This window comes from Anopheles bellator, chromosome 1 (genome assembly GCF_943735745.2).
Source record: "Anopheles bellator chromosome 1, idAnoBellAS_SP24_06.2, whole genome shotgun sequence".
Classification (NCBI taxonomy): domain Eukaryota; kingdom Metazoa; phylum Arthropoda; class Insecta; order Diptera; family Culicidae; genus Anopheles; species Anopheles bellator.
In genome coordinates, this window is record NC_071285.1 from 55,251,371 (window position 1) to 55,275,490 (window position 24,120).

At 52.3% G+C, this 24,120-nt stretch overlaps 1 protein-coding gene across 1 annotated transcript in view; it reads right to left on the minus strand.

Annotated features, from left to right (window-relative positions):
* The window catches only part of LOC131215898 (semaphorin-2A-like), a 54,650-nt gene that overhangs the window by 10,725 nt on the left and 19,805 nt on the right, over positions 1 to 24,120 (minus strand). Inside the window, exons 2-3 of the mRNA XM_058210294.1 lie at positions 14,210 to 14,297; positions 7,402 to 7,453 (exon numbers count right to left, since the gene is read on the minus strand). Of these exons, the coding sequence (XP_058066277.1) occupies positions 7,402 to 7,453; positions 14,210 to 14,297 (140 nt within the window). The remainder of the gene's footprint in view (positions 1 to 7,401; positions 7,454 to 14,209; positions 14,298 to 24,120) is intronic.

The window sequence follows — 24,120 nt, forward strand, 5'->3', positions numbered from 1 at the left end:
TGGCTACAGGAGGCAAAGAAAAAAAGTTCCTCAGTGCAGTGCCGTGCCGGCCGGGGGAAAACAATCGGCCTCGGCGATGAGTGGTTTTTGCTTTGTTCCTGGCGAATTCGCTGATACGGAAACAATCCATGGCTGGGAAAGTTCGAGCAAGATGACGGCTGCGACTTCTTTCTCCTTCCATTTTGTACTTCTTCCCGGCTCTACAGCTGCTGGACGCCACCGGAAGCTCTCACGTTATTTTTTTCGACGTGAAGCTTTAGTTTAAAGGTCAGAGGAAAAAAACTAGGGCCAGAATGAAAGTCCTCGGTCCATGCACCTGGCCGGCGATGGCCATCATTCGGCCACCGCGCTGAGCTGGACTTCACCTGTGCTGGGCCGGTTGAAGAATGGCCGAAGAAAACCGGATATCTTCCGCTAGCGTTCCTTGCGAGGGCCAATAAAGGGGGCCGGTCCTCAACAAAAAGATGGCCACCGAAGCTGATAAGATTTCATAACGGTTTTATTGGATTATTGGGAATTATGGTTGGAACAGCGATCGGAAACGTTGGCCCGTCCGGAACCGTGGTGGACGGGAATTAAAAGCTGATCAGCTTTACTGATACACTGTTGGCCGGCTGGGCTTCAGTGGACCCGATTGGGACCCGAAAGCGAAAGATTGTACACAACTAATGAAATATACACTTTTCCGCAGCTGCGATCGAAGGCGAGAGCCGATGGCAATCAATTTTGATTTTTCGTCCGGTCCCCGAGCATTAGGAATCGACGGAGATTAAAACACGGACCGTGGGGAGGATTCGAAAACTTCACACAATCGAACCCAACTGGACCGAACTGAATCCCGCCCTTTAAAGGATGATCCGATAGTGGTTCAATTTTTGTAATTTAAATTAAACAACACGGCACCACCCGGCAGCTGGGGAATTTAATAACGATTAATTTGATATGTTCGAGCCGACGTTCTTTCGGAGGGCAAAAGAACTCGCAACAACGGGCTCTCACTAATGCAATTAAATTAATATGATTTCACATGGGCCGACGGCTTTGATGGGCGCCCGGGAGGCGTCTTACTGGTGCGATCCCTAATTCGTGGCTCATCATGCCCAAGTGTGCCACCATTACCTCTGTGCCTCGGCGAGGCTTCCTCCTCATCCCAGTGTGGCCTAACCGCAAAGTTGGTTTTATTTAATTTGATTTAATTAGTTCCACGTTTCGGCGGCGGAAACTTTATTGCGAATTATCGGAAGCCCGGTGGCCGGGCTTTCTTGTGGCCCGCTCGCTACCGGCTGCTGCTGTTGTTGTGGTGATGGTGATGCCTTCCGGTTGCGATTCCCGCAACAACGGGTTTTCCATTCGGCACCACGCCACGCTGGCCGGGGAATAGTAGTTTCGATAACAATAAATGGCGTAAAACATACCGAACACCGCCACGCTCGCGCTTTTCGGGTGAAGTTTGGTCCCAGCCCCAGTCAGCAAACATGCAAACAGGGCCGGTTCCTCGGGGTTCCGGAACTGCGGGAGGAGTTTGTGTCTGGAACTGTCTGGTACAGCGCTGCGGAAGAGGAAATTAATCCAATTTTCCTTTTAATTGTACTGCCCACTCTCACCTGCCGGTATCACGGTTCCGGGATGCCGGGTTCGAATGAATATGAAAGTTATTCTCAAGGTGTTCCATTCAATTCGGACCCCAGTGAGCTCGCCGACCGCACTTCACCCGTCGTGCACCGTAAATAGGATGCTTCACGTTCGGAATTTTAATTCCTTTCTCCGTTCCGTCTCGGCGCCCGCTTCGGGTTGTCGGATATCGTGAGGCGGCCAACCCCATTCATCTCCATCCGACCGAGGTTCCTCTTATTTATGCTTCCGATGCTCAGCTTAGAGGCCCCGCGGCCCCCGGCGGGAGGTCGATCATAACGATCGGAACGCCAAATTCTCTGCTTCCCAACCGCACGACGTGTGCTGAAATGCCAATTTATAAGAGACCCTTACCGCGGCGGGTAGCCACAGCATAAATCGGCGCCCTTCGCCTGGTTGCCGACGCTGGATGTAAAGTTTGATTTTTGAACAATTGGCTGGCAAAGAGATTGTTGCCTAAACAACTGGCAGGCAGCCAGAGTGCGGTGGGTCGATTTTTCCCGGTCCCTCGTCACGCACTACGCCTCGGGCCCCGCGCCACGGGTGGTGCATCTCTGTCTCCGGTTTTCAAAAACCGAATCTTCGCGCCGGTGATACGGTTCGCAAACCGCCAATTCCTATTAGTGCAACCGTCAATCACAGAGATCGGGGCCCGGACCGGTTCCTGGTCTCCATTGGTGACATCCCATCGGGAGTGGCCGCTTTTCGAAACATGCAAAACCGCAACATTTGATCAGTGGCCGTGACTGCGAGCGACCGTCTGCTTGAAAAGGGCGCCCATTACGTACAGGACTATTGAAAATGCTCATGAAGAATGCCTTTCTTTCCATTTTCCAGACACTAATTGGTTACTTTTCTTGCGTGGCGAATAGGTGACTGAAGATTCTGATGGCTCGGTGACCATTTTGAACGATGCATAAAAATTCTGTGTTGTCCTTCAAGTAAACTTTAAAGAGTTGGAATCATGCTTTAAATAAAACGTTAACGCATTCAACATACGATCCTTGGGCAAGGCAATCGCAAATAGTAGCGTTCTCTTGTCAGAAAGTTTCTATTCTAGAGTTTATTGATTATTATTCGGTAAATACTATGCTTGCTTGTTGATAAGAAAGAAAGAGAAGTTTGATGCATTTTCCATCACAAACGACGTTTTGTTAGTCTCAATGCTCGTGCTTATTTTAAAATAATGTTTTATTTTACATAAAAAATTATATTAGACAATTTATTTAAAACATGATTCAATACCTCAACTGATCATCTAAAGTATTGATAAATTACTTGAATAGTTTTAGTGTACTCTATTTTTTTAGTAAGAAATATTTAATCGAGCTGTTTGGGCTTTATTCTGAATATTGTGAAGTTTAGTCATTAGTTACTAAACCGCTTAAAATACTTTTTTTTACTTTGAACCTGAACCGGCAGACCCTTAAAGTCACTCCTCTTTATCTTGGCGGTGCATTCCTAGCAGGCGATGCAAACCCAGCGCGGCTCACCATAGTCGATGAAATATTTCACAGCAATTGCTCGCCGCTAATCGCGCGATATATTTCATTCATACGCGACAGCGCACTGGCAAATAAATTAAATTTATATCGCCACCCAGCGGATCGGTGTGTGGCGTTTTTTAACGGCTTCCCCACGATTGCCGAGTCCCAGCGCCAGCGCCGAGAGAGCGAGCGAGCGCGCGCATTAACCGGATCCTCTACGGTTAACCATTTAGGAAGTGTAAAAATTGTGGCCACACGCAAATGGATTGAAAACGCGCGCCACGCTGCATTAGTGCCACGCTTTGCGGGAGCGCGCCTTCGCGGAAAGGGCGCGTGAAAATTATCACGCAAACGTGTGTACGCATATTACGCGGCGGAACCGCGGCGAATTGCACCGGCGATGACACGGCTCGGCGGGGGCCGAGGGCAGCAGCATGTTTATGCTGCTGCGGCCACCGCGCGCGGCCGCATCGTTGGCGCCAGTGCGTGGCGCGCAAACTAGTTCGCGGTGGTGGGCGCCCATCGGCACGCATGCATTCCAGGGAGGGGGGGGGCTGATGGGACCGGAATATAGTTGGGCCGTGCAATGGAGCGACAAATGGGTGCAAAATATTTAATTTCTCAAAATTAAATTAAATCCCCGTTCCGTCCGGGTAAACCCGCCCGCGGAATGGTTTTGAAGCGCGTCGTGTTGCATTGCGTTGGGCTCTTCTTTTTTCGCTTGTCGCTTTCAGAATCCACTGCTTAGTCAGCATAAACCGTGGCCGTGGCTTCGGGGAGGGAAGGGCAGTGGGGCGATTTATATTTTCATAAAATTTTATTTCATTACTTTTGTTATTTACGACCAACCCGCGCCGGGCCGTCGGCTGTCGGCGATGTTGGGATTTTGTAAATTTAGCCATTTTTAATTGATTGGACCGGCGGGCCGTCTAATGCATCGCACCGTGCGGTCGAGTGCGAAAACATGCAATCAGCGGTGCATGAAATTTCCAATCCAATCCGATGCGATTAGACACGAGTTGGCTTCGCTTTCCTTTCTTCCGACTGCATTCCCGGCCACGGTGGTCGTTACAATGGCCACACGCATACAAATCATCAACTTGCGGCACACGCGGCGAGAGCATATTTTCATATTAAACGATAAATAATGACGAACCATCGCAATAAATTCGCTTTAATCGCGCCGCTCGCCGGCACACACAACAAACTGGGTGCCGAACCCATTCTCGGACATAATCCATCTTCCGGCGGTGGGCGCACGGATTTTAAGCGCCAGAAGGCCACCATTAACACACGCCGCCGCCGCCGCCGCCGTGTGTTGCAAATCCGTCACGAAAAAAGCATAAAACTATAATGCCCGCGGTGAGGTGTCGAAAGGTCCGGAGACCCCAAAAAAGAAGGCGAGATCGTAAGCATTAATGCGGGGGGCCGGGGGGCCTCGTGGCCAATGTGGGTGGTGACGCGTGAGCTGATATGCTATCGGTCAGGGAGAGAGCCAGCGAGAGAGAGAGAGAGAGTGAGTGAAAGGTTGAGTAGGGAAGGCGAAAAACTGGCCGGCCGAGAGCCAATCGTGCTACAAATCATTGAACCGGAAATCGAATGTCAGTCCGGTCCCGGAACCCCCCTCCGGGCCATCACGAAACAGAGAGAGTGAGGGAGAGAGAGAGGCAGACAGGGGATGACAGTTTGTTTGCGTAACACACATCGCCCGTCAGCGGCCGTCTTCTCTGCCCCTCGATTCGATTATCCCGGTTTCGGGCCGTCGATGGACCTTTCTGCGTGCGCCAGTGAACCTCATAAATGTTAATCGTTCACATATCATTTATGGCTTATCTGCTCGGTCGGTCGATCGGTTGGTCCCTCGTTTAGCTAATCCACTGCCCTCCGGCCGCACGTTTTTCGTCCTGCGCTGGAAGGACTTCAGGACTTTGTGTCGACTCATCTGCCAAGGCGCTGGCGACGAAAAGCACATCATCCAGGCCGTGGCCCATTCACGGGGCTCGAGGATGCTGTGAGCCAGCATTGTGACAACGGCCGGCTTTTCTTCCCGATCAGTGTGACCGGATGGCCTCGATGGCCTCGGTGCCGCCCGGTGCCTTTTCTTCACTTCATTTCCCTCCGAATGGGGCCCCATTTTCCACGCGCCCCGATCTGATTTCGCCAGCATAATGACGTCAACACGCTTTTTTGTGCGATTTCGTGTCACGTGTCACTCGGGGCGGTGCCCATAAAAAAACGGGGGGGCCAATCGGTCGATCTACTCGAAAATCGCTTCGGGCAGCAATCGAGCCGAGCCGGCAGTAAAATTAAAACACTCCGAAGTACAACAAGCGCCCGACGGATGGAGTGCTAAGCCCCGGCATCTGATACCGAATGGTGGAAGCCCCCGGAATGGCGGACGACGCACGTGACGTCCGGTGAGCGCGTTCTGTGTGCGGAGCACATTCTCAAAACGCTCCAAATACATCCGGCCCCAAACATCCTGGCCGAGTTTATTGCTTCTCTCCGGAAAGCACGGCAAGGGATTTGGACCTGCCCAGCTAACGGTGCCGCAGGTGATGACTTACACGCCTGGACTGCGAGTTTTTAATATTTTCTTGTAGCGCTTGTGTTGGCCCTAAGCTCACTCTAATCTAATAATACAGGTCAGCATCACGTTCACGGGCCAAGCTGACAGCCGGATTGATGTTGAACCGCGTTGATGGTTAACCTCCGGCTCTCGAAACCGGGCGGCTTTAAAACAGTTTCTTCTCCTCCAGGTGAGAGCGAGTTCTGTATCGTTATGATTTATTGTCGCATCTCAAGCACCTTCTTCACATTTCATTATGTCTCGAGAGGCGCTTCCCGTGGAGCGCGAATCCTGTCCGCGGTGGTGGTAGCCGCAAAAAAAACCGCTGTAAACTCCAAGCCACCAAACTCGCGTCCGTAAACAAAAAATCTTTCTGCTAAAGTTGCACCAAAGCTTTACACCGAACCGAACGAGGACGAGGCACCAGCTGCATTTTAACTCCGGTAGTAATTAATTTAGTTTCCAGGTCGAGAGAGAGAGAGAGAGAGAGCGGGAACATGAGAAACCGCACACATGTGAGAATGGTCCGCAAATCCGCGAATTTTCCGCAAGGGATAAGGGAGGGCAAAAAAAAGGAACCGGCAAAAGGTTGCAGGAAAATAAAAGCTTTGCGGTCGCGGACGGAGCTCCCCGGGCCCTGCATATGGGGTGGATGTTCCGGTCCTTGTTTTGTGTTACGATGTACACGCGAGTCCGGGCTCCGTTTCGGTAGCGCCGTCGGGCAGGATAACGCGCAGACCGCGAGTGTTCCAACAAAGACACACCCGACCGGTGGGGTCCGGCTATGCAACTACCATCTTCCTGTTTTAGCACCCTCTGAGCCTCTGCGGCCTTCGCGGCGTTTGTTGTAATTTGTTTCCTCGTTTTTTTACTCGCCGCTAGCTGGCTGGAAACAATTATCGTACTTTGCGGGTGAGAAAATGTTGCCTGTTAATGGCACGGCGAGCCAGGCGAGGATTATCATAACCATTTTCGCAGTTGAAGTTGAAGAAAAATTGGCCCACTCGGCGAAGGCAGTGTCTTCGAGGCAGCATCGCGAATCCATTTCATCGAAACCTGTCCGGGTGCACTCGGTTTTCCGGTCCGGCGAGCAGTGATCCTGAGAAAAACCCGGCCGGCTGCAGCTGAACCACAAAAAGTCCGGAGTGCGCAACGTGCCACAAGCCGGGGCCGGCCGAATGTTTCTTCAGGTGTGCAGTGAAGGTCCACAAAAACCGAGGCTCGGTCGTGGCCCCGTGGCGGTGTGCATGCTGGCTGAGGTCAAAACAATTTCCATCCTTCAAAACGTCGGGAATGCATTTCGGTCCCCACGGCAAAACCCCACGGAGATCAATTGCGATGCAAATCGAACCCCGGTACGGGATGGCCACTGCCTGCCGTATGTGACCGCATGCATGTTTTTGTTTCATCTCCCAACACACATACACGGGCGCGGGTGGGCAAAGATCCATAAACAACCACACGCTGCCGGAAATGCGCTTTTCGGTGCGGTGTGCTTCAAAAGGCCATCTTTGGAGTGAGCGCGCCTCCGAATGTCCTTTTGATGTGGTCCGGTCCGATTGGGACTGGGAAGCCCGCCACGCTCAGTGGGCAGTGGAAGTAAAAAATTGCTACCTGAAGTCGGATCTATTTATTGAAAATTGCATTTTTTAGAATCGGAGCATTAGGCAGGCACCCGGCATCCGTTCCGTACCGGTACCGAGTTTGACTTACCTCGCACGACGTCATGCTAATGTTTTTCAGGTTCAGTTTGTACACTCGGTTCCTGGAATGACACGGACAGAAAGGTAGATCGTTTAGATAATCGTGTTAATGAAAAGAATGGTTGTTGTTTTCATTCAGCCAGTTCCAGTGCGCCGGGTTTTGAAACGTTGTGACAAAATAATGGCCCCGGACCGAGTGGAGCGGATCAAAGCCATACCGTACCGGTTGTGGCAGCATTCCGATAACATCTTGGGGCCGTATCGATCAAGGAGTAATGGTGGCACGTTTTAATTCCACCCCAGATCGATTGGTTCGGGGCGTCGTCTTCACGGGGGAGCAAAACAACAAGCCGCCCATTGGCCATTAAATCTGTTGCCAGGCTGTTCAAAAACGGTCCCGACCCCGATTTCATTTGCACTTCAGTTTTACGGCCCATTTTGCCACCGGGCAAACCTGGGATCGGAATCAATCACCATCGTGGCCGGTCGGCCGGCCGGGGCTGGGTTAAGCGTGGTTGACTTCGTAGTCGTTCGCGATTTCGCCTTAATTTTAATTCTTCTTGTGACTTCGGGAGCTGGCTGGGAGGTACTACGGTGACTAAAGACAAACGGAAACGCTTTCAGAAACGGTCAGTAGTTGAGATAGGAGCCGAAACGAAGAATGTGTTGAAGGCCATTCTTTAAGAGAACAATTCGGACCGTGTTTAACAAATGTGGACAGATGTGTAGGGATAGTAATAATGGAAATAATGGAATGATGGAAACATTTTCTTGTGAACTTCCGATATTTTTTCGCCACAGTAGTATTCGCTGTTCCGATTGTTTAGTAATGCTGCGTGTTTCGGTTTTCTCTTACAGACCCCACCCAAAAAGGTGTCCCGTCTTCGGCGAAAGGTAAGTCAACGATTCCCACACAAGGCTCACCAGCCAACACCTCGATTGACAGGACATCGTCGGCCTACCCGGAGAAAGTCGTCTGAAAGTGAAAGCGTGCGCAACTTGAGACGATCGATCGACGGACTTCTTGGGCCACGTAAAGTGCATTTTTTAATTGAAGTTCCATCGGAATGTGCTTCTTGTCACTTTCGGTCCCAGACGGACGTGTTTAAGGGTCGGGCTTTCTTTTGCACTTCGGCTTCTCCGGTTGCAGTCCCGAGAGGTGTCAGGCGTCTAAGAGCATTGTTGGAGAAAACATTTCTGCCCAGCTCAAGGACAGTGAGGCCGAAAGCGAGTGATTCAGCTTCCCAAGACGCTCACCGGTCATCAGTGGGTTTTCCGGTTCGTGGTCAGCGACCAACCGACACGCCTAGGGCGATGAACGCAAGTTCATCACCCCTCTGCGAACCACTTCGCACACTTGATGAATTATTTATCTCCCCCGAAGGGACCGCCGGATCCTTTTGGGGCGAGAAGGCGCCACCTAGCGAGTGGCGACTGTGTAGCGACAACCGCAACCGCCTTCATTAGCTCATTAACTTGGTCCGAGGCCGTTCGATCCATCAATTGCGCCCGCAATGGCCCGAAATAAAACACCTTTCCAGGGGGCTTTCCGGCCGGGGAACATGTTAAATATTTATCCAGCGTAATAGTCCCGAACTCCGTCCGCGAACACGGGCCACGAACTTCACCGAAGATGGTGTCCGCGCCTCACGAAAGCTCACCAAAGCTCACAGCACACGCTTCGGATATCTGCTTCGATAAAATCGGACAGCTGGCGCAAATTAGTATGTGTGGCCCCGGGTGCACCAGTCCGCCAGGATTCCGGGAACGCACACCACCAGTTGGATCCACGTGCCCCGAATGGGGAAGTCGATCTAGATTACTTGCGCCCACTGCTGGGTCGTGTTCGGAATCAACGCGGATCGACCCATTAGATCCGGGTCCCGTGGTCCGCGTCTTAATGTGGCACAATTAAGTTCTGCTTTCTTCGGCACAAATCACAACGCCCCGGTCGCAGTTACAACCCCTTTTACCCGGGTGCTTGCGTTTCCGGTCCGAACGCACGGAGATAAGTATAGGGCACACTCCGGAACGGATCCCTACCCGTGGCACACAGTTATGCGTTTGTGACGTGCAAATCAAAAGTGAATCCAATTGCTTCCATTGCAGTGCTCCACGCTGGCCAATTCGTGGCCAAAGCGTGGCAACAGATTCGGGGTCTCCCGGGGCCGCACGCAAGTCTTGAGGGAAATTAGTGTGTTTTTTTTTGGTGAAACACATTTTTGTTTCCTTTTTTGCGATCCCCCCCGCGAAACCATCGTTCGCGTGCGCAATTCTTACACATTTTCTTATCATTTGATATCTGCTCGGTCCACCGGCAAATAGGCTTACCGGTGGTGCCGCTCATGAAATACTTTTATCGCACGGTGGCAAGTGAAAAATAAATTACACAACGCACACACACTGGTACACAACTTCAAACGGGAAACGTCGGCCCCGGGCTCGGAAACGGAGGAAAAGCTCTCGGAAAAGTTCCCCGAGCCGGTTCTTCAGCAACCGAGAAGATAATTTCATTTTCCTGCCAAGGCGAACATTTAGACGTGGGGAGTGTCTCCATTTCTTTCACGGAGCATCACGGTCCTCGTTGGCGTTTTCTTTTTCTCCACCTTTTGCCCAACGTCAGCCGGTAGGTTAATTTTTTTTATTACGCGCACCGGGTTTCCGGAGACTTTCCTTCTCTTCGCTCCTTTCGGATGGCCCCATGCCGGGTGGCTGATGATGCTTAAGATCCGTCACATCGGAGGTTTCTATTTTGTTTTTCATTTACTACCGAAGCTTTCCGGTTCCGAATTTAGGGACACATTCAAGCGCACATACACCAGGTAAAAGCACTTTAAGGTTTCACGGGGCATTCGGAACGGTCGGCTTCAGGGCGGCTCACCGATCGGGCGAAACTTTATGGAGCGCGTTGCTAAGGTCGCGCTGATTGCTTTTCCCGTTGCTGGGCAACGCGCCCAGCCGAGCCGACGAGGACTGGCGGCGTGTCTCATAGAACGCTCGGTGCAAGGAGTCCGGTCGAGGTCAAGGAGTCGCGCGTCTCGCGTTGAGATAATCTCGGAGAGCCGGCCAAAAACTTGGGTGACACTTGCACACTCGAAACTGGAGCTGCTCTGCATTCCGGGATTCCTGATCTTCATCGCCGCTCTCGAGAGCCTACTGTTGAGCCAAGGGACTGTAACGCCGTGTGACAAATTTCACGCGATTTATCTCTTTTGACCCTTTAAGGAAAACTTTGCCCACTCTCGGTCGGCCCCCATTACCATTAAGAAGGCCAAAGGCAGCAGCCTTGAAGCCGCGAGCAGTGCAGTCCGAGTGTTCGTAGAAGGAACGGCGAAAAAAGGGGCGCCATAATTAAATGAAACTATGCCCGGGCGATGCTCAGCTCCGAGCAGACGCTTCCGCTCTTATCAATCGCAGACTCCGTGTGGCCTCCGACAGGAAGTGTTCGGCCGTCTTGTGCGGCGCCCCGCACATCTTGATGGTGCCCTCCGGTGCTTGACTTTTCGAGTGAGAAAATCATCCCTCAGCGACAGGGATGAACTCTGGGCTTCCCGAAGTGCCCGGGGGGAAGAATCTGGGGTCGTCGACGAAGGCGCACGATAAGTGTGGTGAAAAATTTATTTCAATTTGCTTTCCCGAACGAACTCGAACGTCTGGCGCTCCGCAACTTCTCTTATCTTATCACTGTCAGTGTGCCGCTTTTCTTCAGCTACCATCCTTCCAGGTCCTTCCTGCTCGCTGATGGATGATTGTTTTCCCCCGAGCCAGCATCCGATTGAGGAATTGGCGAAGCCGAATGCGGCGCAGCGATGAAGAAAAATACCCAATTCATTAAGGGCTGACATTAACATATTTTTGCTTTATCGCGACGCTGCGAGTCTTCCTGATTAGTCCTTCAGTCGGGCGAGCTAAGCCAGGCGGCGCGAAAAAAACAAACCCAGAAATGGCACCAGCCAGCGGTGTAACTGTTGATCGCGAATTAGGTCGAATTAGGTGGCCCCGGCGTAGCCCCACATCGGCCCCCTAATTGAGTTACGCCGACCGGCCAGGCTGACAGTTTTTGTTTGACAAATTATTTCAAGATTGTGCCCACTGCGAAGACAAATTCCTGTTGTCCTGTTGCGCTGTCCTGTGACCCCTGGCAGCCGCGCTCTAATGATGAGTCGCTTGTTTGGGAAATTTAGCCTAAAATGCCACCATTTATTGCCGACGGACTGTGCGAGATGCGACACTTTCAGCTTCCGAAACATGATTGGAAGGGTACCCATCGGCAACGTTAATCGGCTGACGCTTTAAAGCACACAATAAAGCCGGCAAAGGGCGTATGTTGCCTGCGCGATAAACCCCTTATTGGTGTGGGCCGAAAATAATCAAAGGATTTCTCATTAATCTTGGTGCCGGAATATCCGGCCACCACACGCACGAGAGCGGGGCGACCGAAAAGCGACTCATTATAAACCAATTTCACTATCAATTAACTAAACCATGCTAACGAGATTTTGGAAAACCCCAGCGCCAGAGCCAGAGAGTTCCGGCGGTATCGGCATGTTCCGGTTTTTCCGGTTCGCCTGGGTGCCCCCTCGGGAGGATTCGGTGTGGGGCACAGTAATCCTTCAGTATCGGCTGATGGAAAGCCGAGGCGCGAACTTTACGCGTCTCGCGTTCGTCACAGCGCGGCGGACGGGACCTCATTCGCACCTCGGTCGATCCGCATACACTTTCGGGTACCTTTCACGGGAAATGGTGCGTCTGATAAAACAACCCGACGATTATTCACCCAGCCCGACGGAGCCCTTCAAGGAGTTGACGGAGGACCGCCGGAGTCGGAGTCGTTGTAGAAGTAATTAAAATTGGCTTCGTTAGTGTTGAAACCGCACCCGGCGTTGGATCGAGGCGGATCGGTTCAAATTTTCCGCCTGGGCGGTCCCCGACCTCGACAGATCATCGTCACCATCGTAACCCGCAGCAGAGCGTCATAATATACGTGTGATGATTATTTTCGACCGCTCGGAGGTGGTAAAATATTTACCCCCAAAAACCCTGGAGGCAATCCACCTACGGGCGTGGTAAGGTGATACCTGCTCAAGCCTTTGCCCGCCTGGATCCTGGATCAGGCCGGGGACCATCGGTGCCGAGCGATTGGCCGGGCGTTTGTCTTCACACGTGCCCAGCACGTGACGCGACCCATTAAATCTTCATCACTGTTTGTTGTGCCGACCCGACTCCGAGATGGTACTCGTTTTACATCGTTATCGCCACGCACACCTGCCAGAGGTCTGAGCGCCGACGATGGGCAAATGGGTTGAGTCTTTCACCTTCAATTTGAGGCCACCCTCGGCAGACAGGAAAAAAAAACCGGGGTCTCGTCTGTCTCTAAAGCTGATCTCGCTTCGGAGCGGGCCTCCTCTTTGATCCTGGTCCGCCCGAGAACTGCATCAACTGCGCGCCACAGCAGCAACCCCCCAGCGCCCAGGCTCAGAACCGATGGCGAGTTTGGGGAATAATTATGTTTAAGTGCAGAGTGCCTTCCCGGGTGCAGCATGATTGGCGCTCGGGGGTCACAAGGCGACGACAATGGCGACGACGATGATGATGACGATGATGATGATGATGATACCCCGTCGGCGATGGCAGTTTGATGGGGAAAATTATTATCGGATTATCATATAATCGCCTGCTTTGTCATTTAATGCAGCAACAGTCCGGGCTCTCCGGAGCCCGGCTGCTCTGGTGTTGTGGCCACTGCTGCTGGCAGGCCTCTGGGTAGCGAAATGGGTTAATACTGAAAGGACAAATTTGTGAGCGTGCCGTCGGGCGGCACTGCAACCGAAGGATGCCCGCCCGGATAAGGATCGGGCACTTTTGTCAGCGTCAGCGTGCGGGGACAGATAATAATGCCCCCTAAATTTGGCCCCGTGTTAATCATCCCCGGCGCCCGGCACGCATGCTTTGTAACCCAATTTAAATTGGAACTGATTTGCTTAAGATGGTGGCCAACATTAATGGCCGATGGTTGGGGCGATAATTTGGCCTTAGTGAGGGACGCCTAATGCACTGCAAACTGCAGGCATTGGGAGTTCGGAAATGAAAATTGCATGAAATGTCCTTGGAGTGCAGGGCGATTGGTGTTTTAAGCTTCCTTTAGGTTGATTAATAATTAAGTGAATTATGTAAGTGTAACGAATTAAATGAAAGGGATCAAAAGGAGGCAAAACAGCGTTTTAAATAACAAAATCTAATTTAGATCAGTTAGATTAAAATGTGAACTGATTTATCAAACATCGAACAAAGTTTTTTAAATTCCCTTATTACATTGCGATCGCGCTTTTTGGAGGTCCTTAATAATTATTTTAATTGAAGAACCACAAACCATAGCTCTAGTTAATCCAGTAAATATTGTACGCTAGACACTGATAGTACCACATGACCCACACCTCATTGAAGGGCACGAAAAGGTCCTCATCATTCGAAGGATGCCTTAATTTGAGTTCCAAAGTGGATGAAATCCCTCCCAAAGCGGCAAGCGCTTTCCAGTCTTGTTTTAATCACACACATCGACCCCATCGCCGTCAGTCATTTGCAACGACATCAACCGACCCGGAGAGGACCCCTCTCCTTTTTATCACATCGTCGCCTCGCCATCAACGACCAATTCGCTCCGATTTGCTCCACGGCCCCGGTGGATTCGATTTATTCGCCGGCTAATCCGGCGATAAAAATCAAACAATAATCAACAACCAGCTCGGCGGGTGGGCTGGCGGGCTGGCAAAAAGGACCCCGGCCAAACCGGGGGTCCTCGCGCAACTGTTGCTACTTACATGGCCCCGACGTACAGCGCGTCCCGCTCCTCGTCCATGTGGAACGTTCGGTAGTAGAACTTGCCACACTGGAACTCCCGTACGTGATCTGGAAGTAAAGAGCGGCGAGCGAGAGAGAGAGAGAGAGAGTGAGAAAATGCATTAAGGATTCGAAGCAAATACGAGCGGACAAGCGAATTGTGTTTTCTTCTTTTTTGGTTTTGGGTGACTTTCGGTGAGCTGCACGAAAATTACACAAAACGAAACATGGCGAGCATAAAACAGCGAATCCCGGGCGCCCAGGATAAAGCTCTCCCGGGGAACCAGCCCGGGGAATGATGCTTTGTTTAGAGCTTCTTCGCCGGCAGCGCTAAATGGCACCGATGGCCCGGTATTTGCGGGCTCCGGATCATCCGTCAGTGAGTATGTGTGGGGCGCTGTGTATGTCTGTCGAAGCATCGGCTGCAGCGGATCCGTTCTTGCGAACGGAAGTGCACTCGCTGCGGAAATCTCTTCGCCCGGAAGTGGTGCTGGGAAAAATTGGGGACCCCCAAAGATAGTAAGAGGAGGGAGCACAAAAAGGAAAACGAGAAATATTTGATTTTCCATGCAAATGTATTCATTCGGGGCAAAGCGTTTTATGCTGCTCACCGCATCCGGTCCCGGGCGTCCTCCCCGGTGCCGTACTGTGTTTAGACTCGGTCGGGGTCGGGACGGGCCGGGCCGGGCGAGCATATTTTCGAGGCCGAGGCGATCATGTTTTTTCGCCGCACAATTTTCAATTCACTCCCGCCGGGTCTCGTCGGGACGTGAAATGGAAAATCGGTCGATTTGATAAGAGCGAATCATAAAAGCGAAAAAAAATCAACCTCCGACCTCGGACCACGAGTGGGGGCCACAATGCGAAAGTGAAGCACGCGTGCGGCCTGTCTCTCTGTCTGTCGCCCGGTCCGTCCGCCAGTCCGATTGCTTAAACGCATTTTTATGCCTTGGCCTCGGTCGCTTTCTTAGAGAGACCCACGGCGGGCACTTTGTGGCCCAATGAATAAATTGGGTTTATCTATAAATGATCGATAGAGAGATGGTGGTGGTGGCTTGCGCGGGGAGTACGGTGTGCCGAGCATAAGGATGACGAAGCTCGGTCGAAATTTTATGCAAAGTGCGTGCCACATTGCGATTGATGGATGAATGTTTCTTCGTCGTCGCCGCCACCGAATTGCGAACGTTCTGTGCGATTTGCCGCACGCGACCGGTCCGTGCTGGGCGATGACAAGATTTATGAGAAATTAGGTAATTGAAGGTGCAGGAAGTGGAATATTGATGAGCCGACAGGAGTTGGCAAATGGGAAGAGTAAATACTGTCATTAGGCGAACTCAAGACGCCGGCCGCGAGTCGGCATCTTCTCGTTCCCGTTCCAAGACCCGATGCGCGGTCCGAACTTCGCGCATTGTGGCCGGTCGTAAACCGGTGTCAATACCCCTTTTCATCGCGTCCATAAAACCGAGGCCAAAAACCCCAATTTCCACGCAAACCATGACCCGTGACCCGTCGCAGTGATCCCGAAGGTGATGAAAATATTTTATTTCGATCGTTTTCCCGTACGTCAATACATCCCTTTCGCTCTCTCTTTCTCCATCAGCACCCAATCGGTGGATGTAAAACTTTCAACAACTCATCCACTTCCGCTCCACCAGTGGCCTATTTCGGGCGTGTTCGGCCATTTTTATATAATTTAATATCGGAAAACCCCCACGGCACCCGAGTGGGCGCGAGAGTCGGGCACGAAAAAGAACGCGTGATCGGCTCGCAGGATGACTCTCCCTGGGTGTGATCGTTGGCCGCGATATGGCTGGTGGTCCCAACCTTCATCAAACCGAAACCGAATCGCGCAACAATTCCCCCAACAACGAACCCACCGTGGCCGTGCGTTTGGCTTTTGCGCGAAAAATCATTTATTTAGACCGATATCGGAACGATCTGTTGCCCGAACCGTGCTCCGGAACGTCCAACAGGGTCACACAAAAAATCGGCGGGATGCAAATGGAAAAATAACTTCCTGCGTTGGGAAACTCTTTTTTCTCTCGACAGCATCCACCGAAACAGTGCCGAGCCCGTGGAGAGGTTAGGTCACTTCGTCGATAATTTATGGAGCCAAAAGTGCGCGGCCAGACTCGTGCGGGGTCAGCCGGTTTTTGGTCCCGGTTTTTGGCCGGGACCACAGACCGGCCAGCAAGTGGCGAGTTCATGTTTTAATCTCTGGTACACATCGCACACCGTGGATGCGATCGCGCGCACCAGATCGTTGGGTTGGGCGGGAACGGAAGGACACTCGGGGGAACGTTTGGTCCGAAAATGGGATGAAACGCTACAAAAAGATGCCGATGACGATGTTTGGTGAAGTGGTGAAGCGTTCCAGTTCCGGTTGACTTTTGACTCGACCTTTCATCGGGCCACACAGACTGAGAGAGCGAAGCTTTAACGTTGAACTCAACTTTATGAGTCCCAAATTTTTCTATTACCAGAGTCTAAATCTCAGAACTAAACCGAACTCAATTAGAAACAGTGATGATGGGTCAGTCACATCATAAACCTTTCGGCTTCTTAAACTCGGCTTCAGCATCAGCAAATTCTTAGATCAGAATCCAGGACGGACACCTGGCACACCGGTTACCGGAACAGGAAGTGCCATTTTTTCCTGTCAAACTGAAACCGACCCGAAGACGGGTTCCAGCTGTGAGCTCGTGGCAAAGGACGCGCTCCGCGCAAAAGTTCATAATCATTTGTCTCAATTCCCGTCCGGTCCCAGCCGCCCCGGTACCGTGCGGACGTGTCGTTCCCGATGAAGATGATGTTTATCGATGTTCGACATGCACACCGTACACCGTCGTTAAAAGCCCGCACGCCCGCTGACGCCCAACAAGCAATTTCCTCCTGCCCGGCGATTCCGGGCGACATCGGAATGGATGGATCATTTTGACTGCTCCTGTCACACCTGAGGACCCGTATAAGCGGTTACCCAACTTGACCCGGTTCTGGTCGGGCCCCGGGACGGGTTGACTGCACACACAGACAGTGGCACGCGCGCCGAGGTTACTGGCTCGGAACTGTTTCCTTTCGGGGCCAATTGGCCACCGCCTGTGTGGTCCGGGGCCCGAGCAGCCCGCCAAGCGCCGCATAAATCAACTCCATTTCAATAGATTCCCCATTAATCATTTTCCAATTGCGGTTAGCCAGGCTGCCGCGGCACTCGGGGCTCCCGGTGTGTGCCCCTCTGGTGGTTACCAGCAATGCCGTGGGGTATGCTTTTGATGAGCAACATAGACACCGATACCCGGTGCCCGGCCCGGTGCCGGTCCGTTGGTCGGTTGGTTGGGTGGCGCTGGCGGTGCAGAATCGTGACTGAAATCTGTTAACAAAACGAAGCCCCCGGAAACCCGGAAACACACGCTACCCATGTCCACCGACCGGGGCCTTTGTGATCGAGTGTCCCTGTGTGTGTGACGGTGTGCGTGGGTCACACAAAAGGGCGAACCGATTCAGCCTGCGTGTGTGTCACATTTTTATGCTCCGTGGAGATAAAACAAATGACACTGAATAAATCACGCATCCGGTGTCTAATTATTGGCGGCACCCGGGCCCCGGGTCCGTGGTCCCCGCTCTATTATGGTGCACTTTCCACACCCGATGCCAGGCCCGATGCTATCGCGGTCGGTTTGCGAAAAAAGGCCACCCGATGCGCCACAGAAGCTGACGTCATATTCAAAACCAATCACCGGCGGCGATCTGTTCCCGCGATGGAGGCGCCTGGCCGCTGGTGGTTCGAACACGTTTTTATCGGCCCCCGACGCCGAGCTCTCTCTCTCTCTTTCTCTACCCCTTTCACTCACTCTTTGCACCAATCCGTTCCGTTTCCACATCACTTGGCGTGTCGGGTGGGCAAGTGGCCGGTCCCGCAAGACCGAAAACCTCGATATGCTGCCGACTTTCATGGCCCTATATATCTTCCATCTAGCTACCTCCCGCCCCGAATTCCTTCTTGGCCGGGACACACATACACAGACACGCACACATAAATCTTATTGGCAGTTCACAAATGGTCTCCGTCACGGGGCGGCTCAAGAGCCACCCAGGTTTGGCTTTCTTTTTGCGGGTTTTTGGGCCGGAAGGAAACTCGCTCGTCGCCGACATCTAGGTTACACATGTAGCGCCAACAGCCGCCAGTTCCTTGTCGACGCTCGGGCGACGAACCGAAAGAGGTTTATCTCGAGCAAATTTTCCCAGCCCACACCGGGGCACCGGAAAGCCGTTTGATGCTGTGCCGTTTCGGTGGCCGCTTGATATCGAAAAAGGGGTAAAATCGGAGCCAAGGGCTGCGTTGCGAAAGAATGATGGCAATAGAATCGAGTCGATCAATCTGTTTGGAGATTATTAAATAGGCGCCCTGACTAGTCCGCCATCAACCTACAGCCATTTGCACCACTGTAGACAGGGTCCTGCCCCTCGGTGACCTTTTTGCCACCCCGAAAACAGAAGTCACCCGTGTCACACGACTCGCTCTCTAAAGTAGCCCCATTAAAGAACGCCGTCCAGACATCGTTTTTTCATCCATTTTTTTTGGTGTGCTCTGTCTGTGGCTCCGGAAGCGCCACCCAATTCCGGGCGGACGAAGACAACATTTTAGAATCCACAAACCCGATGGCTGTTGCTAGGAGGAAGAAAACTATTTCCATAAATTCTGGTCGCGACGCTTGACTGCACTGCGTGACTGTGTGGCTGGCCTTGCGTGAACCGTCTCGCCATCGTCCTGTTTCGGGTGAGCATCTGGATGCCTGATTTTGTTCGTCGAGAACGTCAACATCGGGAATCCTTTGGAGTAATCGCCCCCGGAAGTTCGGTTCGTTGCCCGTGCCCGGGCAAGAAAGGGCAATAACAAGTGACGGCTACTCGTTCGGTCCGTGGCCGTACATCAAAAGAAATGGTCCAAAAGATTAAGTATCGCGCGGAACCACTTTCGCGCGTTTGAATATCGATGGCCGCACAACCGTCCGGTGGTGGCCATCGGTGTAAGTGACTTTAGATTTGTTGTTTCCGAACCGCATCCTTTTTGGCCACCCGTTCGCCGAACTGAGGTGAGAATCCTTCGCGGTACTGATTAAGGTATTGGTCCATTCGCGGCTCGCGGAGCATAAATCTTGACCCACACATACGTGGGCGCACGGCCCGAAACCAATATCCATTACTCACCGTTATTGCATCGGAAAAGTTTCGCTCGTGGACCCATTAAAAGTGGATCGCGCGCAGGACCCCGAGGGGTGGCCACAAGATTTGTGATGGCCGATGCTAATCATACGAAATTAGTTCTCGCGATGATTATCTGTGCGAGTGCGGGACCCGGGAGCAGAAAGAAGCACCCGGGAGTCCTTTCGGCAACGTCTTGCGTCACGTGCTTACGGTGCTGAGAACCATCATGCTTTCCGACCGAAATCGGCCAAATCATGCCTCTCGTTCGTGCCCTGGTGATTGCCTCGTGGCCTCCATAACGGTCATCTTCGACAGCCGACGCAGCGTAAACGCATAAATCACCTACCGATGCAATAACTCTATTAACCTTCCACCAGCAAGCGCGTATGCTTTTATGCTGGCCTGCCGTGTGGAGATGGCCGACATATTTTTACTTTCACCGTACAAATGTGTTGTGGCGTTCTTTTCGGCCACCCGAACGACGCGAACCCGGACCACCAACCCGTGGCGGACGGCGTGGTATTATTTAACCATTTTCGCGCGTGGTGATCATAAATTATGGCCTCAACCGGCGGCCGACGAGCGTAGGTCATTTGTGTTTTCATCTTTGGCCAATCATAGCGGTGGTGGGTTTATGGCCCCCCACCGGCCCAAGATGTTACCTCTCGATACTCGATCAATTTCTTGGTCCTTCTTCGGGGCCGCGGCATTGATTGAAATGTTCCCGATCGCGGAGAGTGGCCTATTTAGACCGGTGCTGGCACTCTTACAAGGCGTTGAATGCAGCACTGGAAACATTTTGGTAGATAATGGCAATGATTTGGTAAGACTTGGGCCGTCTTTCTCATTTATGTTTAGCTTTTCATTCTAAACCAAAGATTGGCCATGATTGTTATAACCACGTGAAGGTAGCATTTAAGAGAAGATAAATTACAGGATTAAATTCGGTCTGTAGCTGAGCTTAGAGCTTAATGATGATGCAGCACCGACCTCAGCGGACCTGTACCAGTGCCAAGATTTAACTATCAAAATCACACGTGGGTAGTGAGTTAAATATTAATCTGCCTTCACGCCAGTCTCGGCATAAAAATTGGATGGCCATTAAAAACCGGCGGGCTAGAAACTTCCGGTCGTGCTACACTATCCACCGGCTTGTCGCTGTCCGATGTCCGAACCCACAAAAAAAAAACGAGGCATTTGAAAGAAAGTGGCCAGCCTCACGACGGGAATCTATTTTCATTGCACTTCGGTTACTCCACTCCCGCCGCCACCGAGGACGAGGACGACGAGAAGAGTGCAAACCATTCAAAAGGAAATTAAAATCCTGCGATCATGAAAACCGGAAAAGTGGGCAACTTACGTGCGAACTGCACGCTGAGTGGCTCGCTGCGTAAATAAATAAAACAAATGGCACCGGGCGAACGGAGCCCGTGATCCGTGTTTCGTAAAAGTCAGTTCGGTGTGTAATGGGAACACATCGCAAGACCATTCCGTTAAGTGAGCCGCCTTTATCCTTTCGTTCGCTCGGCCCGTGGAAAGTGGCCGGCGTGTCATTCAATCCACCGAGCATCCGCGAGCACCATCCAGAGCGGGGCCGGCGGCTTGCCAGTGCAGCTGCAGTGCCGTGAAAACGCAACCCGCAGGATGTGCCCTGACAACGGAAGGAAAATAACGGCTCTCCACGTTAGCCCAGAATGAACGACTGACACGCAACGCGCCACGCTGCGCCGCGCGCGGTTGTTGTTATCCTTCCCATCGCCTGCGCTCGCATCCTGGGAAAGGATTGTGTGGCCTGTGGCCCGAACAACCATCGTCTTTTCGCTCCACAAGACGCCACTGGTCGTGGGGTCACTGCGTCATTAGGAAAATGAAAATAGGGGGGTCGCTTCCACCCCCCTAGGGGTCGCTTCCACCCCCCGGGGTGGCTACGAAAAGTGCAAAAGGTGCCGGCAACCCGTTAATTAAATTGTTGATCGTTCCTGTCCGTTAATTGTCTGCTGAATAAATAAGCGCCTCTAAAGCGACGGCGACGGCGGAGCGAGCGGGGGCCAAAAACAAGGCTCGCCGGTTCCCTGGCCCGGCACGCAAACACTTCCGCGCTGAGTGACATTTTACAAGAACTACTGCCACCCGTCGTGGCAGCGTGGTTGTAGTTGCGGCCGGAGTGTATTAATAATTCAAAGCCGGTGCCCGCGTCAGGGCGCCGTTTTACAATTTTTCGCGCACGAACTTCGGGCGTCCGGGAGCTGTCAGTAGCCAGCGTCCATCGGCGCCGCTGGAGGGCCACGCCACGAAATGATAGGATGACGGTCGTTGGCGGTCGTTTTGTTGCCCCCGTCGGAACCAGTCGGAATCGGAGCTTCGGAAAAGGGAAATGAAGTTCATCCTTCAGACCCTCCAAACGGAGGACACACCGCACCGCACCGCAAGACGCGAGACTCATCCCGCGAAGGATAATCCTATTCGGGTGGCGCGTGATTTAAATTGCTGTAAATGTCACCGGCATACACACGTGCGCCCGTAATGATCCTTCGTCGGCGTGAGCGTGCACTTTGCGCCACGGAGACCCACCACCACGAACTTGGGAGGCGGAACACCAAGAACCGCTTTTTATTGCAACTAATTGCCGCGTTGTATTATGGGGTCGTGGGCTGCAGTGGTTGTTGGGTTTGATTAAAAGGAACTAAAAGCTGTGCCACGTAAGCCACGTAAACCCAGGATTAATCAATGGTATCTGGGGAAGGCTTTAGATTTCGCCTTCACTGCATGGCTTTGGGCCCTGGGTGGTGGTGCCTGCACTGCTTAACTTTATGGCCGTGGGATCGCTTCCCAACTTATCTTCTAATTGCATTCGGCATCTACAATACGACCTGGGTTGGTGCAATAGACAGAGAGAGAGAGAGAGAGAGATAGAGATGCTGACGTGATTACTGTGCGAGGATTCCGAATCAACGAGAGGACTCAAGGGGACAAAACACCGGGCCAGGATTAAGGTGGGCCAACCAGCCCCCCCCGCAGCGGTCCTTGAATATGTTTCAAACCTGGTTTAGGTGGTAATATTTTGCCCCGATACAATGTTGCCTCCCAAGGCAACGAAGTTGATGATATCAATTCGGGATGTCGCTCACTCAATGATGTGATTGATTGATGGGCCAACACCAACAAGTTGGGAAGGCAACATTCATTTTCGACCCACCAAACGATGTTTGAACCTCCACGGGACCTCCACGACGAGCCGAAACTTTTCAAATTAGCTCCCACGGCTGGCCACCGTTGGCCTCATTGGTTGCTATCGATCGGAAAAATTGGCTCGGACCCCCAAGGCTCACCAAGAGCGAGACGCTAATTTCATTAATCGGTGAGCGTTTATCGAGAAACTTCCGTCTGCGTAACGGCCGATCCGGGTTGGGTCGCCGCCACCGCCGCCGGCTGCATAATGATTCGTTATGAGCTGGCACAATTTGCGTCGGCTTCTTGGCGGGAAAAATTATGATGATTGCAGTGGAAATGCGTTGGCGAAAGATAAACGAACGTTTAGACACTTTACAGTAACTTGTTGAACGGTGCCAGTCGCAGGCAGGAACAGCGGAATAAAAGCCTCTTTCCGAACCCAATAGTCGTGCGCCCCTTTGTGCGCTTCATTAGCCCCTGAGCCCAGTTCCGTGGACTTTAAAAATAAAATGAATGGCACGGACCAATGGGGCCACACGAAAGAAAGCCACCCAAAGCCCCCCATAAAACCGGACGACACATGCTGGGCGCAGTGGAACCGGAAGCGGCATAATAAGCCTCGCTCGATATGAATGCTCGCCCGTTTTTGTTTATTCAATTTGAGCGCGCATTCGTTCGGGTCCCAATCCTTGGAAGGCTTCCAGTTTCCGGCTCCGGCGTCCGGCCATTTGTACCACTTTCGGTTGCCCTTACCGAAAGGCTTACGGGTGGGCAAAGAAAATTACCAGGCCCACGGGCCCTCGGGCCCCGCGTGCTACGTCCAAAAGGTTGATTCAGTTTCCGGCGGCGCTTCCATGCTGCGTTGCCGATTCGATCGGTATCGGGATCGGTTGTCCTGGCGCCCTCGGCTCGAACAAAGGACACCGGCAGCAGCGCGCGGGACGCGGAACACGGAAGGACGACAAAGCGAGAAAAATGTCATAATACCGAAAACGAGTTCGACAACGAGCCCCCCCCTCTCTCTCTCTCTCTCTCTCACTCTCTCGGGCACACGAGGACACACACGGGGGTGAGCCACACGCGGCCTCGGCGAAGGGCACAAAATGACCCTTGAAATCCAATTTCGCCTAATTTTATTATGATTTTTGTTGTATTGTTGTCCGCCTTTTTCCGAATGTGTCGCTCCGGTTCCGGTTGTCCGGGGCCAAATGTTTTTCCCCGCTTTTCTTTCGGGCGAAAAGACGCCCACCGAAGGGCCACAGAATGGAGAGTTGCCGTGCCGCAACAGAAAGTGCCAACGGAAGTCTGCCTCGGACTGTGGACAGGCGAACTGCCGGAGCAGGACTAAGGAGCTACAAAATTTGATCCGGAAAGCGAGTGAGATTACCCGGCGCAAGTAAATTCAATCAAAAGTAAAAAAGTACATCGCTGGTGACGACGCGATTCGTTTGATTGGATTTTTATTCAACGGTTAGCGAGGGCCGTGTGAGTTTGGGCCGATCATGTTGAGATTTAAAGG